This window comes from Sinocyclocheilus grahami, unplaced genomic scaffold (genome assembly GCF_001515645.1).
Source record: "Sinocyclocheilus grahami isolate Dianchi unplaced genomic scaffold, SAMN03320097.WGS_v1.1 scaffold134.1, whole genome shotgun sequence".
Lineage (NCBI taxonomy): Eukaryota > Metazoa > Chordata > Actinopteri > Cypriniformes > Cyprinidae > Sinocyclocheilus > Sinocyclocheilus grahami.
The window spans coordinates 2,338,232-2,357,010 of NW_015505313.1; the positions used below are offsets into that span (position 1 = coordinate 2,338,232).

At 35.8% G+C, this 18,779-nt stretch overlaps 2 protein-coding genes across 3 annotated transcripts in view; both read right to left on the minus strand.

Annotated features, from left to right (window-relative positions):
• Positions 1 to 1,787: 1,787 nt before the first annotated feature.
• foxg1a (forkhead box G1a) lies at positions 1,788 to 12,716 on the minus strand. 2 transcript variants are annotated; one of them, XM_016279864.1, is made up of 2 exons: positions 11,256 to 12,716; positions 1,788 to 2,023 (listed from the first exon to the last, which is right to left on the minus strand). In XM_016279864.1, the coding sequence occupies exon 1, from the start codon at positions 12,526 to 12,528 to the stop codon at positions 11,278 to 11,280; it is 1,251 nt and encodes a 416-aa protein (XP_016135350.1). In that variant the 5' UTR covers positions 12,529 to 12,716; the 3' UTR covers positions 1,788 to 2,023; positions 11,256 to 11,277. The 2 variants fall into 2 exon arrangements, with proteins under 2 accessions (XP_016135350.1, XP_016135351.1); XM_016279865.1 differs by lacking the exon at positions 1,788 to 2,023 and adding an exon at positions 10,390 to 10,919.
• A 4,604-nt stretch (positions 12,717 to 17,320) lies between these two features.
• sptbn5 (spectrin, beta, non-erythrocytic 5) overlaps positions 17,321 to 18,779 on the minus strand; it is a 30,571-nt gene continuing 29,112 nt past the window's right edge. Inside the window, exons 69-71 of the mRNA XM_016279899.1 lie at positions 18,159 to 18,262; positions 17,971 to 18,063; positions 17,321 to 17,698 (exon numbers count right to left, since the gene is read on the minus strand). Coding sequence (XP_016135385.1) covers positions 17,553 to 17,698; positions 17,971 to 18,063; positions 18,159 to 18,262 — 343 coding nt within the window. The 3' untranslated portion in view covers positions 17,321 to 17,552. The remainder of the gene's footprint in view (positions 17,699 to 17,970; positions 18,064 to 18,158; positions 18,263 to 18,779) is intronic.

Sequence of the window (18,779 nt, forward strand, 5' to 3'; positions counted from 1 at the left end):
ATATATATATATATATATATATATATATATATATATGTGCCCATCTTATATAAAATACCTCTTACTGGTATTATATTGTATGTACTGTATTAGGCTTTCACTCAATATGGCATTTGTGCTTTATAGACAGGGTTAATACAATACAATGTTTATTTATATAACACAATTTAAAAAACAACTGAAGTTGACCAAAGTGCTGTACAAAAAAATATACAGAAGAAAATGTTAAGAACACAGAATACAAGATTACAAACAATAAAACACAAGCTGTAAAATGGGTGATATTCATGAAAGTAAAATCAACAAATCAATAAATATTATTAAAGTCTTGAGAGTGAACTTAAAATAGATAAGGTCGGTACAGTTCTGATCTGAAATGGGAGACTATTCCATAGTTTAGGACCGATAACAGAAAAAGCACAATCACCTCCGTTTTTTAGTCTTGTCCTGCAACATCGGCAGATCTGAGTGACCTTGACAGAGTGTAAGGGTGTAACAGATCAGATAAGTACTGTGTTGCCTGATTTTGAAGAGATTTAATATATATATATATATGGGCCCATCTTATATTAAATGTCTTATCTGCTGCACCACATTTGATACAATGCACTTATTGTGTACGTTCACGTTTTTACATTATAATTATATTTTAAAAATACCTATTATTACATATGTAATTCATTTCTGTAGTTACATCTATTATTATATTATCTATAAACCTAACCATACAACCAACCCTGTCCCACCATAAGCTTAGCCATATCCCTCCTCAATGGTAGCAAAAGGGGTTTGCAATACAACATAAACACAGTACTTGTACCTTAACATTTTTTATATAAATAAATAGTAGTTATTTACAATAATATACAATTGGACCGAATGTATATATATATATATATATATATATATACATGCTGAGGCATAACTTTTTTCACACTTTTACATTATGATGTTTTCTCACCTAAGAATGCAACGCAAACCCTCATTATCTCCTCCATGATATATATTAGTATATGTATTAGTAGTCTTTCAGTGAGACATGTGTTGTTTACTTTCAAAACTGTAGACAATAAAAGACACCCTCAAGATGATATCTCTGGAGACCTGTAATGTCTACAGTGAGTGAAGCCTTTGGGTGTTGAAAGTGTGCAATCTTAAACCTCTCATATCACATGGGGGAAATGCGCCATGGCTTGATAAACATTTAAAAATAAATAAATGCATGAGATCTCTCAATTAAAATAGCTGCTGTGACACTGATTCATTGCATTCCTTGTGTGTGTGTGTGTGTGTGTGTCTAAGGAGACCTTTGTTCTAGGTTTCCTTATGTTTACAAGCTGCCAAACACAAACACGCACAAATCTGATATTATTTAGGCATCAGTCTCATTTCTGTCAGCAAACTGGCCAAATGTTGGGAAACATTTCAGGAAATACAGAAATCTAGAAGCTTCAGTGGTCATGCAAAGGCTTCTCTCCCCAAAGGAAACAATGACAACAGATATGTTTTTATCTCCCAAAGTAACAATTTACTGGGTCACAGTAGATTAGCATGTTTCCTCCTTTACAGCAAAAACATTAGCAACAGGGGAATACTGTCTTGACAACAAACAAAATGTCACAAAACATTGCTTGTAAAATATAGCAAATATACAGTTCTTCATATGCAAAGCAAATTGTTGTACAATGCCAAGGTTTCTTTTTTGCTATTTAATTTAAATAATAAGTTTGTCTAAAGGGAGAAAATTGAAACTCCTTCTATAAAGGGATGCAAAATAACAGTCTAGGTTTTGTACAATGCTTCTGTTTTCTTTTTCTTTCTTTTTTGTACTGACAGCAATTTAATCAAACTGTGACTTCATGCCCTACTATTTGCAAATTGTATAGCACCTCTAAAACATAAAGGCAAAACATTTCACAAACAAGTTACATGGACCTTGATTACAACTGTAAACATTCTCAGCATGGGTGAGTAACGCATCACAGGGTGGATTCAGGCTACTGCAGCACACACTGCCAGACATCTAGGAGGAAGACAATGACAAATTTAAGACTGTTATTTCTCTTTTCAATTTATGCACATCCCTCTATCCCCCCTCCCCCTGCCTCTTTGGCACTAAAAGAAATGGTGACACAGTAACACTAACAGATGCCAGATCATTCATCATAAGGCAAGATAAGAGTAATATAGCTAAATTTACCTTATAATAAAAAAAAGAAAAGAAAAGAAAAGAAAAACATACGCTACTAAAATGATACTGAGAGCATATTGACAATAGCAAAGGAACAGGGTGAGCACAGCAAAACACCTTCAACATCTGTACATTTTAAAATGAAGATAATAAAGTATAGACAAATTGAAACAGAATTTAAATTAAATTGGGCATTTATTAAGTACACAAAATATTTTGATCAGAAATTAGTAGGACAATATATAGGACATCCAAGTTATATGCAATAAGTTGATGTAGAATCATAGAGACATAAAAAAAACATTCAGAGTCATATGATCGCTGGATTGATGGATAAATCAAAGAAATTATATACTTTTTTAATTATTCAAGAAGTTTACGACTTTAATTCTATTTTGCCATTCTTCTTTAACTAAAATAAATAAAAGGGCATTTAATCACTTGCTTTTCTTTTTATTATTTTGTTGTAAAATGTGTTTTCTGTCGGTAAGCAACAAATAACCTTTTCAAAGGTCTGCTTTGTATTATAAAATAACTCTCAGTGAACCTTAAACTAGTAATAATATTTATTTGCCAAATAATGCAGTGTTTTTCTGCACTGCTGAATTATGATCATATAATTTAGAATTTTACTGATGATAATGACTCCTGAAGATTTGCAATAATTTTCTACCAAGGATACCAAAAATATTTAACCTGATGCTAATTCAAATAAAGCTATATCCTTCACTATTTCTGACACAATGCACACTTTAAATATATCTCCTTAATCAGTATATAATATTAATACATTTCACTGAATGAGCGTGTGCATGTTTTCATAGCTTAAAGATAATGGCTGGTTATATACTGTAAAAATCAAATTTTTAATCGGTACTATGATTTACTTTCTAATACTGAATTCCACATTTGTGTCCAGTGTCGATGACCATATGCCATTCTCGACATCTTCATAATAGTCACGTCCAAATAATACGTGTGACTTAATCTCTCTGTCTTCCTTCTTTTTTTTGTCTCCCTCCCTTCCTCTGGTCCTCCTTGAAGTGCAGTCACTCTGACGAGGATGAATAGTGAAAACTATTCAACGAGTCACAGGCTTGTGCACAGAGCATCAGAGGGACAGAGTTTAGGTCAATAGGAGGCACCTTAAACACCCTTATTTCCTCCCAGCCTCTAAATCTCAAACTCATGCGCTCTCATTTGGACAACCTAATTTATATAAAACTTCAAACTGAATATGTCGCGATTCAGTTTACTCGTACACTGAGTAAAGTTAGACTTTGAAAAAAAAAAGCACACATTCTTATTTACTCAGTGTTTCAGAGCCTCACAGCACTTAATACTGCCTTTATTGTTTCTTCAAAAGAATATCTCTTGCACCTCAAAGCAAACAGCCAGATTTTCTCACAATATCAATACTCCCATTTCCCCCTTATACCTTTATTTAACCTGGGAAAACTCTTAGAGAACAGTTTCTCTTTTGCGGCGGTGCCCTGGATGGAGGAAGGGTTAAGGGGACCAGAGTAACATGATGCAGCACTCAACTTGGGGTTAAGTGCTTTGCTCAGGTGCACAACGGCAGTACTATACTCTAGGACCCTTATGTTGCCCATTCATTCTCTTTGGTGCCCCACTGGGGAATCAAACCCACAGATCCCCAGTTTGTAGTTGGTAGCCCTGTGTGCTCAGCTAGCTACCCTATATAGACACACATGCTCCCTCAGATCTCTGCATCTTTCCTCCCAATCCGTCCTGCGGAATTCCCCCTTGATCTCAGTCAACAATGCCTCACAAATTAGAGCGCCATTGGTTTGCAATCTCATCTCGAGTCCTTGTGCCCAAATCCTTTGGGCCTGTCTCTGTAACATCCTCAAACAATCGGACATCTTAACACATCTTTCTGTATACAATCTCCTGCAGGCTGGCAATAGAGAAGTTTGCCTTGTTTGTTGAGCAGCCAAATTCTTCTTTTTTTATCAGTATAAAAAGTGTCCCCTCCTCAGAAAGCGATGCACTGATGAGACACTCGATGGGCACAGATGACCCATATCTATCTGCTATCTTTGGAACGATGCCACAGCCACCATTTAGAGTATTGTCCATTAATTGTATTTCACAGGTGTAGGATGATCATCAAGAGCAGTTACAGCCACCACATTTTGCATAGTATTCAATCAGATCTCATATGCCACCATTTACTTGAGATAAACGACAGCAAGTGCAAAAACATAGCGGGCTAGTTTGCTAGCTTTGTGTTTACATGTTTGTTTAATGGTAAAATGTCATGTTTTTAACATGAATTCGATAAGGAAATGAAAAATAATAAACAAAGAGAGCATCTGCGTAAGTTTGGTCATTTCACGTATAATGAGTAAACTCGTTATGATTTTACATTAAACTCAACCAGAAAGTACAATATATATATATTTATGTTTATTATTCACTCTGTAATTCGTGTGACGCAGATGTAAATTTTTCTTCACCATCACCTAAGATGTCAAAGCAAGCGTCGCGTGTCACTATAGGGTCTGGCACCTGTTCGTTCCGACTTATATTTGCGAATAAGCTGCCTGTGCTTGTGTTCAAATGAAATCTGATGAAAAATTCTCGCTCGTGCACATGTTGTAAAATATGATGGCTCTAACAAATCCACATGCATTTGCATCCGAAATTAACAAAGGAATTGAATTAGCCGAGGCATCGTTTTCCTCTCTGGTTAAATTGGCTGTCTGTCAGCAGCGCCGTGTTCAAAGCGTACTGATAAAAGGGGTGGGCTCAGGGCTGTATGAATGAATCTGTGCGACACCATTGCAGACGAATAGTTGTACAAGATCAGAAAGTAATCTTGATATGTTTAACAAGCAGCCCAAAGCGAAGCCTGATAAATAATAAAGGAGCTTTTAGTGGATCCAATTTATGAAACATTAACTCTAGGGGCATAATGGAGTAATTAGTTTTATCTCACGTTGGATGTTATTGGACACTGCGCCGCTGAATGAAAACTTTTATTTTCAGGCCTAACTGTAAAGACAACGGGGAGCAATTTTCTGCACCGGGAGAGAAGGGTGGTCTCTAATGCTGCTGGTGAGATCTGGATGTTCAGGTACAACACAGTGTTTATGTAGTGCTCCCAAAAGTGTATCAAAGTTCGGATCCATGGAAATAAAAGAAATGTCAAACAAAACAAGCATTAGACTGCATAAAATAAAGTATGGACAAGGGAAACAGGTGAGGCTTTGTTTAGGTGGCTGAGGTAGATCAATATCTCGGCTTGCAGGCCAGGAATCTTGCCCGTTTTCCTCTAGCACTCTGCAGATCAGCTTACGGCTTGTAGACAGACTGTCGCCTATACCTCACTGACAGACAACCTGCCTCACCCCAAAAGACGGAATGGGGAAAATATCTTCATTCTCTCCTGAAGGAACCGGTCGAATTAGTTCGTCCAAATAATTCAAAAACAACGGATAGGAATAGATCGACTGAAATAGTCAACGTTGTCTGTAAACAGTGAGGCAAGACACGGCTTTGTGGCTTTATCAACCTACGCGTGTTTATGATGGGACCATCTTAAAGGCCAGGCCCATCCTCCTCTGGGCCTCCTCCGCCTCCACTGAATAACCAACATAACATCTTCAGTGTTTGTCTAAAACAGCCTAAACGTTGGTTTTAAAAAGAATACACATTTTTTGTGATACGTATAGGCCCTAGATATATATTTTGCGTTCAGGTTTAGTCTTTCAAGACACTATGGCGTGTTGTCCACCAGCAAGGGCGGAAGTCTAAAGAATCAATAGAAGCATCTGTGCTCGATTGGCCAAACTGACAGCACAGCGAACAGATCTTCTTTCTTTCTTTCTTTCTTTCTAATATTTTCATTGCTTTTGTCAGACCCAATTTTAGCTTATTTGATTTGATTTTGAAGATGAATTGAAGATCTTCAAGGCGATCTACCATTGCATTAATATTATTAGGCTATTATCATTATAATAATTATTATTATTATTGTTGTTGCTTTGTTCTTTATTTTTTGTTGTTTTGCTTTGTTTTTTTTAATTGTCCAACAGTGTATCGCCATTAGCTTTTTCTATTTTCACTATATTCGTTTTGTTGTTACTCTGTGTTTGCCACAATTCCATTAGGTTTTAGAATTATTAAGCAGAAACTGGCACTATATGATTCAGTAGACCAATTTGTTACAATGGCTTCATTAAACCCCATGGGTCTATGTGTTTACACAATCAGGATCGCTTGTGAAATCTCTAAATTATAATAAAATAAAATATAATTTTACCTACAAATAATTTTTGACTATGAAGGTTAGTGTGGCATCAAAATAAACAGCATTTACCCAACAACATAACGCTGTGACACACATATAGCCTAGTAGGACTATGTGTTCACAGAAAAAAAACCCAGCATAGACCTTTGAGAATAATGTCTAATTTAACAAGATGCTCACACCGATGTGACATCACAAATAAGAGCTTGTTGCATTAATCCATCAGTCGTTTCAGAGGCGCGAGTGGGAATTCATTACAATCAGCAGTCCTTTTTGTAAGCCTGTTGGTTCCGTTTCGGACACCCAACCCGCACTGGGAGTTTGCAATTTGATAGCACGAAGGCTGTGATTCCACGCATTGTCTCGAGGCTGCTTTTGATAGATAGTGCTTTACAACTGAAGGAGTGATGGCAGGTAACAAGAAGAATTTTGGCACCTGTTGGTAACGTTTAAACCTAAAGAAAACTTTTGTTTAGGCTACTTAATAAATAATAAAACTGACAAAACCATAGTGGCAAAATAACATTGGTCTAATATTTAAAGTAATAATAATAATTTATTTCATATATATAGTTGTTGTTCGTTAGCCTGAATGAATGTTATTACATCATGCATCCCAGGTGGTGTTTCCTTCTTGTGACTAAATACACCAGACTAAACATATTGCTTTAGCGCATGTCTTTTATGTGTCACACAACTCTTCAAAAATGCCTTTGAGGTCTGTTATAAGAAAGAACAAACGATATTAAAGCTCAGACTATTAAAATGAATAGTAAAATAATTCGGTTGAGATAGACAGATAGACAGACAGACAGGGACATATCCCCCGAGGGAAAATGTAGGCGCAAAACAGCAGCAACGTCAAAACTGCATGATGTACGAAACATTTAACAGTAGCTATATGCCTTTGGCGTTTTAACATTTTTGCAATACCAGAAAATCTGTGAGAAAATAAAAATAAATAAATTTAAAAATAAAAATAAATACATAAATATTGTATCTTAACAGACAAGAAATGATTAGTCACCAAAAGCTGTCTACACCGCTATACACTCTTAAAAATAAAGGTGCTTCACGATGCCATAGAAGAACCTTTTGGTCTAAATGGTTCCATAAAGAACCTTTAACATCTGAAGAACCTTTCTGTTTCACAAAAGGTTCTTTGTGGCGAAAGAAGGTTCTTCAGATTATAAAAAGGTAAGAAAGAGATGGTTCTTTAAAGAACCTTTGACTGAATGGTTCTTTGTGGAACCAAAAATGGTTCTTCTATGGCATCGCTTGAAGAACCTTTTGAAGCACCTTTATTTTTAAGAGTGTAGTAACAGACAATGCGGTGAAATGACCGCGCATACTCCAATTGAAAGCTTTTATTTCCCCCGTTTTACAGTAATATTTTGACATTGGAAATTCACAATATTTCTGATCAGCTGAGACAGCAATAGACTATTGCGCGAGAAATATTGACAAAATTATTAATTTATAATCTTTTATTGAGCAATGCTTTCATGTTCACCAGCACGCTAAGATGAGATAGACAGAGAGACAAGAGTGGGGAGAAATAGAGGTAGAAATAAATAAATAAATAAATAAATAAATAGGCCAAGGGACACAGAGCGTAACTTTAGAAATACAACTTTATTTAAACATTAAATAATTAAAATGAATCATTTCAGAACTTGACTTTTTTATTTTTACTTAGACTAAATATGATGCACCTTACTTATTTTTGGCTGCTTATTCCATTGGGGTTAACGTCCAAACGACCCGGAACACAAATAGTCTCTCAGTGGAGACTTGACCCTCTATTGTGGTTAAAAACCGTAGTAAAGCAAGACTACAATTTAGACCAAAAACATACAAGGATTGAAATGAGTGATACTGCTCTTCTGATTGGAACCCTTCTCTAGTCACACCTTAGCCTACTTAGCGTATTTGCAAGAGTGTAGCATTTTTTTTCAGCACAAGACACAAAAAGCCCCAGTCTGATAATATTATAACAGATAAAATTGGATAATTAGCTTGCATGTTGTATTTTAACTAATAATAATTCGATAGAGAATTTTGTCAAAAGAAGTATACAAATATGTAGGCTATTTTAATTTGCGACATTGTCTCTGCTTGATATGAAAAGCTTCTTTATTGTCTGCTTGTCAAAACACTAGGATCGTTTTAAAGTATCTGGAATAACTAGAATTCCGTATATAAAATTCCAGAGAGAACTACATTTGCTTTTAAACAATATCATTTCATCATGATACAAGTTGTTTGTTTAACTCGACAGCTCACTTCACTAAGTCAGGAGCTTTACACACACTCATTAAAACGATTATTCACGATCTGTCGAATGTTTTCTTTCACAAAGCAAATATTTTACTACAATATAGACCGGGATATACCACAAACCCTCTTCCAAAATAGCACGTTGACTCAAAGACTAAGAAGATTAACCTACTTGGTCTAATAGCAAAGTAAATCTAGTTTTATATTGCTAAAGGAAAAGTGTCCTTTTTGTGTGTGAAAAAAAAAAAATCATGGAGCTGTATGACACGATAACCTACATTTGTACTCACTCTTCTGACAAAAGTGAGATTTTTATTTATTTATTTATACACATTATGATTTTATTAATATTTTGTTAAATTTTGTTGGTTTTAATGTTACTGATTTATCGATTTAATAATAATAATAATGGTTAAACATTCCACAGCTTATTTGTGTTTTGTGCATATAATTGTTAAAATATATTAGAAGGCTGTTTAGTTGGGGCAAATTTCTGTATTATCTCTTGTGGGGTTTTTTCACAGCTTGTAAATGATATTACAGTTCGTCTTGCCTCAGGGAAAACTAAGTTTACGAGAGGCCATGTATTTTGCAAAGATATGAAGTTAATGTCACTACAGTTCTGTGTCATTCTAGCGCCCTCACTCTGCCTGGCTCGTCTGGTTCATATTACTTGAAGAGAGGAAAACGTCCTTTGCATTTTACAAGTATTTTAATGCTTCAGAGTTGGATCAGCTTCGTTAAAGCTTCGTTTTACCACACCATTATCTGTGAATTGGCGAAAGGGAATAAGCATTAAAGCTGAGTTATATGACATATTCGAATCTGGCCTCTTCATAGGGTTGTATAGTGAACTAATACCAAGCAGCAAAATTAAACTATCAAAGGCGCCAAGGAAGGGTTTTTAAAAATAGTCATTTCACGGTCTATTGTATAAAGCACAGAGGTTATTGCATTACGGTTGGGCACATTTAGCACAATGTCTCTTTTAAAAACATGAACAAATTACTGGACTTCAAGTTGAAAGCTAAGTTGTTGCTCTGTACTATTGCAACTAATGACTCTATTGTTGGCTGAAAAACAAGAGCTGACAGTGTTATGCATTGCTTTGTATGGCCTCTACAACCAGGAGACGCTTGTAATAAATGTGTAATAAACTACAGCAAAATATTTCAGAATAAAATAGAATAAAGTAACCCAAAGAAATGGAAGAATTGGATGTTTAGGCACATTATTCAGGAAGGTTTGTTAGGCCTACGTTAGTAGGCTAATATAGCCTAATAATATTCTAGTCTATAGCCTATCGACTGCCATTGTTTGCTCTTTTTTATCGTATCGCTAAAAGAGTAAAACATCCCAAAATATTTTGTGTGTGTGTCATTTTTTCGTCCCCCTTTCCTAAAATAAATATGCAAGTTTAGGTTTGTAACACATTGCAGGCCGGGGCCTTCAGGTAGGCTATACCCGCAAACTGTCGCTTAAATGTTTTATTAAACACACTATGCTAATCAGTATCTTGTCAGACAGCTACTATAAATGCTAGCTCTTCAAAAAAGACAAAATGTTCGTAGCAAAATGTACTTAACCTACTTTTTTTTTATTTTGTTCGGTTAACAGTTTAAGCGACAAACACGGGGCATAAGACCACAAAATCACAACCATGGAATTTAAAGACGACATAAACAATCACTCAATATTTTATGAGGCATTTACTCAACACGGGTTACACGTTCGCAAAGTTAACCTATAATTACAACAGGTATTGACATTTCACTAATTACAAAAAGTATGTGACCTGCATGGTGGTGACCATATACAGTAAATATGCAAACACAAGCTAAAAGCATTCATTGCGTCTGTCTCCTTCAGAACTGTCTGTAACGTTATGAATACTGAAAAAAAACTATATTTTGTTGATTGATACCCATTCTTTGGTCTACAAAGAAACTGTATTGTTAATATATGTATAAATGCACTACAGATGCATTATTCAGTCTGTATTATTAAAAGAACAAAACAACAAGGAGCCACGGATTTGAACGGGCACTGTGCACTTATAGAACATTTATTTAAAAATGAAAATAAAACTTTGCGTTAATTTTTGAAAAATCTCACCCCACCAGTGCTCATGACGTGATAATACTGCAAACATGATGACTGGAGGTTGTTCTGTAACGTATTAGATATTTTAACATTTAAAATTAGACAAAACTGCAACCACTATTTAAATAAACATTCTAAAGCAATCATACTGCCTTTTCAAAAACAAAAACAAAAACTATGTTTAATCCTTTTTTTTTACTCTGGTCACATTGCACGTTGCTGACAGTGGAATAATAAACAGTTCCGCGACACTTGACGTTTGTATACAGTCAGAAATAAATGCAGAATAATAATAATAATAATACAAAATACCTGGAATTCGGCTTGCATTGTCCGTTCGTTCTCCTTAATTTTTTCATTTATATATATTACAGTGTAAATTGGTGTAAAATGTTCACTTACAGTCTGATCCTGTGGATGCTAGTTAGTGTATAAGTGGATTTGATGTTGACCCTTGATTCTGATGTGTGAAGTAGTCAGAAAGTCCGCTGGAAAGTCCGGAGGAAAAACTAGTCAGGGAAGGCCTTAAGGAGTCACACGAGAGAGAGGAGACCGTTTGCGGGGAGGAGGAAGAGGCGGCCCGGGAGCTCATGGACGTGCTGCTATGCGAGGTCATGGATGGGTGAGGGACGTGGGGGAAGAAGTAACTGGTCTGGCCCGCCAGTAGGTTCACTGAACACGGATTCAAAGAGTACGTCCCGGAGCAGGGCACGGAGAGCCCACATGGCACTGAGGCGGCCAAAGCGGCCGCTGTGAGGTGGTGTGTGGCGTACGGAATCTCTCCATTCACGAGCCTGTCAACAGTCAAGCCATTGGAGGCAGGGAAAGAGTGATTGTTCCCCAAACTGTTTTGAGTCAACATTGTGCTATAGGACATTGGGTGACTAGGGTAAGCCGACGACGTGCCGTTGTAACTCAATGCGCTGCTCGCCCTCGGATGGTGTAGCGAGAGGAAAGGCGACATGGGCCAATATAAAGAGCCAGCTCTATCCATAAATGTCAGTCCGGTGGAAGTAAGCCTCGCGCCTCTTTTAAACGCCAGCTTTGCCCTAGAAGTGGTCGATCTGCGCCGAAGTTTGCCCGTTGTGCCGCCAATGAACACGTCGTCGCTGGAGGGGTCAAGCATCCAGTAGTTCCCCTTCCCGGGGTCATCGTAGTGCCGGGGCACTTTGACAAAACATTTGTTCAAACTCAGGTTGTGTCTGATGGAATTCTGCCATCCCTGCTTGTTCTCTCGGTAATACGGGAAATTTTTCATAATGAACTCGTAAATGCCGTTAAGGGTTAACCGCTTCTCCGGACTCTGCCGAATAGCCATCATAATCAAAGCGTTGTAGCTAAAAGGTGGTTTCTCGTACTTGCCGTTTTTCTTGTCGCCTTCTTTGCCTCCTTCGCCCTCCTTCGAGTCCCGTTTCTCTTCCTGCTTCTCCTTCTCGTCCGTGCACGAGGAGTCGTGCGATGAATTGTCACTTTTAGCGCAAGTGTTCTCCGACTTTTGCTCCTGTGCTTGGACAGGTAAAGGAGTCTTCTCCTCTTCCTCATGCACCGCTCTGTGGTGTTGGTGGTGATGATGATTGTGGTTGTCGCTTTGCACGGCTTCGGGAACCAGACTGTTTATACTGAACGATGATTTAGGAATCATTTTGACTTCTTTCCTTTCTCCCATATCCAACATCACAAGTAAGATAGAGTAGCAACAACCAGCAGCAGCAGCAGTTGGACTTCAAATCTCTTGCTCTGGCAACTCCTCTAATTAAAAAAACAACAACTATTTCATGTTCCTTAAAAACACGTCGATATGAGACAGCTAGCTACAATTAATTACGGAGCCACAGACACTAAGCTGTAAAAAATAGCTTGAACCTTTTTAGAGACTGCAGCCAACCACAGCAGCATAAGTATTAACCGCGCAGCCAATCATTGAGCAGTTCTTAGCGCCTGTTCCAGTGCGTAAGGATACACAAGATCCACCAATGCTCATGCCCAGTCAACAATGGCTCTCATTTTCCCCAGCAAACTCCTACCAAGAAAACAGACCACATAACCTCAATCAATTTTTTTTTATAATTGTAGAGTGCTGTTTCAACATATCCATGCGTCCTCAATTTGTTTTCATACCGCAGGGGGAAAAACAAAAGGGACTAAAAGGTAGCCACAAAAAACAGGTACTACTTCCTGTATCGGAAATGTATGGCTTTTAATACACATGAAGCTACAGCACATAGCCTAGGTATAACATTAATTGAGAATACTCGCTGAACAGCGACGGAATATTTGTAGCGTTTGCATTAAATGCAGATCCTTTCTGGCGATCGGCTATATTCATACGATGTTATATAGGCTACTTATTCGTTCTCGCGTAGGCTATATATCACATTTGAACAGTTTTTCTTAAAAGTGTCAAGTCCGTAGCTGCATGTAGCAATATAGCCTACTTAGTCGCACGTTTATTCAGCTAAACGATTCTGAACATAAACCATATGTGACGTTCATCCACATAGTAAGACGCTATAAGCATTTTTATTTCTAGCGTGTTAATAATCATGCTACTAAGCACCACCATGAACAATATCATATCAACAATTACAAGAGACAGTTGATAAGAACAACGATATAACACGATAGCCTACACTTTTTTACTACTAATAACTAGGCTTTATTTCTAGCGTGTTAATAATCATGCTACTAAGCACCACCATGAACAATATCATATCAACAATTACAAGAGAGACAGTTGATAAGAACAACGATATAACACGATAGCCTACACTTTTTTACTACTAATAACTAGGCTATAAAAATAATAGTAATAATAATAATAGGCTAATAATAACGCAAGTAGATGATCGTTTATTTCTGGGTAGCCTACGTTAGATGATTAATTTAACGTGATAAACCAGACGCATGCAGTTATTTTTATTGCTTTAGCTATTTACAAGGCAGACAATAACCAATAGGCTAAATATAGAAGGTCTATTATCAGAAATGTCCGCATACAAACTTCTCGCATAAGTGGAGGAAATATAATATTTGTAGAGGATGGAGAGTAGGCTATATCTGTTATAAGAATTTAGAGAAAACAAAGAGCTCCCAACACAAAATAAGGACTTTATATACCAGAATAGCACTAGTTAAGGCCCCTAGTATTTTTTTAAGAAATAGATCTACAGTGCAAACTATAGATCTATAGTTTTAAAATAAATTATACTAAATCAAATCAATCTGGTTAAGGACGCAAGAATAACCTCGCGAATAACGGCATCAATTAGTTGCTTTATATTTACGGTTGATGTTTCTCTAGTAATGGAAGGGGTGATATGTGTGTATTTGTGCTGGGGACGTTGCAGGGGGGTTGACTGAACAACAGACACACGCATTCACATGTGCAAACAAATCGTACACACAGACACACGCAAACAAATAAACAAACAAGCGTACTGGATTCCCACAAGGTGGAATTTTAATAATAAACTCAGGCCTGCCTATAAACATATAGTTTCATAAAAACATTCAAATCAATCAAACTTATTTGACCAAATTCAGCCTATCACAGAAACATAAATAACAATAAAAAATATATATATATTTTTCAAACTGTTATTATTATTTATGTTGTGTTTGTTTTGCATGATTAAATAACCCTTTATTTTCTATACTATAGAAGTGACCAAATGCATTAACCCACACCAATATGCGATAGCCTGTGCGATATTATTTCATTTCAAAATGTAACATTTAGTCAGATATTTTATGGAGAACATACCTAAGGATTACTGGTCGACATGAACTGTTTGTTGCATAAGATAATATTTGTTGCACTGCACACATTTTTATTGGAATCATACATTAAACCTGATATCCAACAAAAACATAAAACTCTGGCACAAGTTGCACAGTCGGCTATAATAATTATAAATATGACATCAGTGACTGCATATATTTCAGACCGTTTGTATTCAACGCACATCCCACATGTTGCTTTTAATGTACTTTGATAAAGCTATTAACCCTTCAAAGCCGAAGAGAAAATAACAGTTTGAGCGGGTGAGGCTGCATGTGACTCGATCATATTAGGTTGTTTTTTATAAACGACACGTTTGTAGCCCACCTTCAGCAAACAATATATTCATGTCTCTTCGTCACTGTCTGACTGCAGCTAAAGTGCACCATAGGTGCAAAAATCAAACCGATTAGAAATAGGTATGCGGATAATGCGCACATTTTCATACTTTCCTTATTTGATTACAGTTGTCCACACATTTTCCTTTAAGTAGCTAAATGCATTTTGCCCGTTTTCATTATTGATAGCTATATTGTTTTTTTTTTAGCCCATATCAAACATGAGCTTTCGCAGCATTGCAAAGTTCATTATGGTTTGCGACGGGCCGTTGAAAACATGTAGCCTGAGTAATATTATCATCCGGTTAATTACATAAATATGGCACATTATTATATGTGATGTAGCCTATTGTGTTTGATAAATAGCCTATTAATCGGCACATTTTATTGTTGGTTTTTTATTAAGCCCTGATCATAATATGTCAAAACTATGGCCACGTCTTGTGCTAACGAATTTTAAAATAAACGAGATTTTAATATTTATTTACTTATTTATTATTTCAATATTTGTTTATTTGCATTGAACTAACATGAATGCATAGCCTACTGAGGCTACGCCTGCAACAATAGGCTATAGGCTAAAGTAAAATGTTGATGGTTCTATGAGTATGAAGACAGTGTTTGATATTTTCTGAAATGTTTAATGAAATTATTTCCAATAAATAATGTCCATTAATATATTTATTTAGACCATAACACCATCTCCATCTTTTATAGCAGTAGCCTACGGTTGTGTTGATGATAGTAGGTTAAAGTTTTCCACAGTTATGTGGGCTCTTCCTAAAATGATTGAAATGTTCATGAGCACGTCGCTTAAATAAACACAGTTGTCACTTACCTTAACAAACATACGCCTGTGTTGAAATGAGAACTGAAACAGGGAGGTTATCCTGCACAAAGTCAACCCCGTCTTTTGGAGCTTGTCTTTATTAGAGTGTCCTCTAGCGGCGAGGGAAAATTACAGCACATCTTCTCTTTTGCGCTTCTTGGGTAAAGTCGCTATATATATATATATATATATATATATTAGTATTAAATTATAGTAAATGTCACAACTCATGCAAAAATGTATCTCATAGATCCAGTTTGAGAATGATTCAAAGTAAAAATGTTTCTTCTCTTTGTAAAGACAAATAAATAGGTAAACAGATCAATTTAAGCCATAGTCTACTCTTAGGCCTAATTTCCTCTTCAATCCTGTCTTAACTAAAATCTTGAGTTGAATGAAAATTTCAAAACAAAACTCGTAAATGCATTTTTTTTTGCAGTGTTGTAGCCTACTATAGGCTATTTCTTTGATCGAGATATCATTTTGCTGCATCGTGTTGCTAGAACAACAGTATAAATATATCAATAAAAACAATGCGAGATGTATTTATTCATAATATGCTAGTGTTCTTGCCAAAGACGACCACAAAATTAAGGTCACACATTAAGGTTTCACTGACAAAAATAAAAAATAAAAAATCGAAATCGTGAAATGAAATCGTGCATAATCATTATCATTCTGTTTATACATTATTGTTGTGCGACGCATACATCATAACTAAAATAATAGCTAATGATAGACTAATAATAATACATTTTATGTTAAAAAAATAGTTCAAAGTTGTACATATCCGGTAATAGTCGTGAGAATTATGTTTTTTTTTTTTTTTTTTGCCTTTTACTGTTTATACAATAAAAAAAACTTGTTTCTGAATTAGCCCTAAAATGATGAAATGTTTATAAACTCGAACACGGTGGCTTTTTGTGCTAGATCTTCTCAAAGACGGAGAACAATCGTTTTTCCTAGTCTGTAGCGCCATCGTGTGGTAGGTAACTAACCGCATAATTGAGTTATTAGGAGCGTCTTACGACAGTCAAATTGCTTTATATGATCTGATTGTACATAGGTTGCAATATGCAAAAGTGGGATCAAAAGTTTTTGATAAATTAATGATGGAGCACAGATAATACTATCAGATTTCAGTTTTTTTTTTTTTAGATAATGTAATAATTGTAGACTTGTTAATACAGTAAGCACTGCTTTACCTTGCTTTTTGTTCTTATTAATTTTATAACAAAGACACATACAGCAATTATTGATGATAGTAATATTTTATTGTTTACTCCGGTTTAAATGGCAATAATCATGATACCTTTTGTTCCATTTTACCCACTTTTCAACCCACCCTACACAGCATACATCTTCATCAGCACTAGAATCTTTAAATATAATACAATCAGAAGCAAGCACATTATTTTTATTCATATAACAAAAATATATAATTTATGAAAAAAAACTCCTGATCTGATGGATTTTAGTTTTTAACATTAGCATTTTAACATTTAACAGTATTTGTGAAACATTTATTTAGTGTATATCTTGGAATTCTATACACGCAAACAATTATTTACGAGGTATCATTGCACATCTGTAATCACAAAAAAAAGTTATTGATTCTACCAAACGTCGATTCTATCAAATAATAACAATAATGTATAATATTAGATTCAAATATAAATAGCCTTTAAAAGAAGTAAATTTTCAACTACTGCCACATCAAGGCAGAGAAGGTCAAATCTGTTATGTAAAAATCATTTTTTGAAAAATTTCATTAAGGCGCTCCTGTTTTTGGACTTGTCCTTGGCTCCATTCTCAGCCTGGTTTTGTGGTGGAGGAGGTGGGGCGAATGGTGGGGGTTGGTTCCTCTGTAGACTTCTTACAATTTGGGTCACACTTACTGAAGAGAAAAAAAAAGTTACAATTTTTATTTTATTTTATTATGATTCAGACGAGCCAGTGACCATCTGATAAGAGATAAATAAACCTTTATCCATCACAATAACATTAAAAAGACATTTTCATTTTGATTGACCACCTTGTTGCATTTGAAAGTCATTTATGATCACAGTCCAAGCCTTGATACTAGAGGACTAATTAATTACCCTTCAGTAATTAGATTTTACAGCCACACTTTGAGATGCATGACTCATAGCAGGTATGGGATCTCACCTGAGTCTTGGCTCTCTCCTCCTTCAGGATAGCGGTGTTTGTTGTAATAAGTGTGGGGAGGTTTAGGTGGTGGCTTGCTCTCTGTGGAGTCTTCTGTTAATACAAATCCACAGTAAGTGTTAAGCAGAAGCACACACATTGGCACACATAAACGCACAGAAGTACTCAGGCTCTGTTTGTTCTCTCACCCTTTTCCTGGTTCGACTTTGTGGTGGAATCTTGTGTGTCAGATGTGTCGGCTGGCACAGACTCACACTGCTCTGTGCTTTCTCTACTTGCTTCTGTGTTAATTCTGTGTGGGGACAAACATGACAATCATATGAGCATGTGAGAAAACCTAGCTGTCTAATAATCTGATTTATTCAGGAACTGATAATATGTAAATGGGTCAAAGACAAATAACATGATAAAGGAACAAAGAAGATAAAGAATTATTTAAGTGAAAAACTAAGAAGTCAATAAAAGTTTCAGTTTAAAGAATTAATAATGTCCAGCTATTAAAAGTGAATATATTTTCCATACACTTTTAAGAATATGTAAGTGTGCACATCTCAATCAAATAATTACTAATTCACAAATATTACATTTTTGGGTTAGAATCATGAGACATTTTACATATTTTATCTGAAGTAACCTTGCCTTGTCATAAAAGGGTAATATCATTTTATAAGCAACTTACTGACTTTGACATACTGTCATGGGGGCTTGCAAAACTCCTCAAAGAAATAATTTCCTTTTTAAAAAAAAATGTTTATATACATTGGTTGCATCACTGAGTTTTATTCCCCTCCCCACCCCCCCCACTCCAT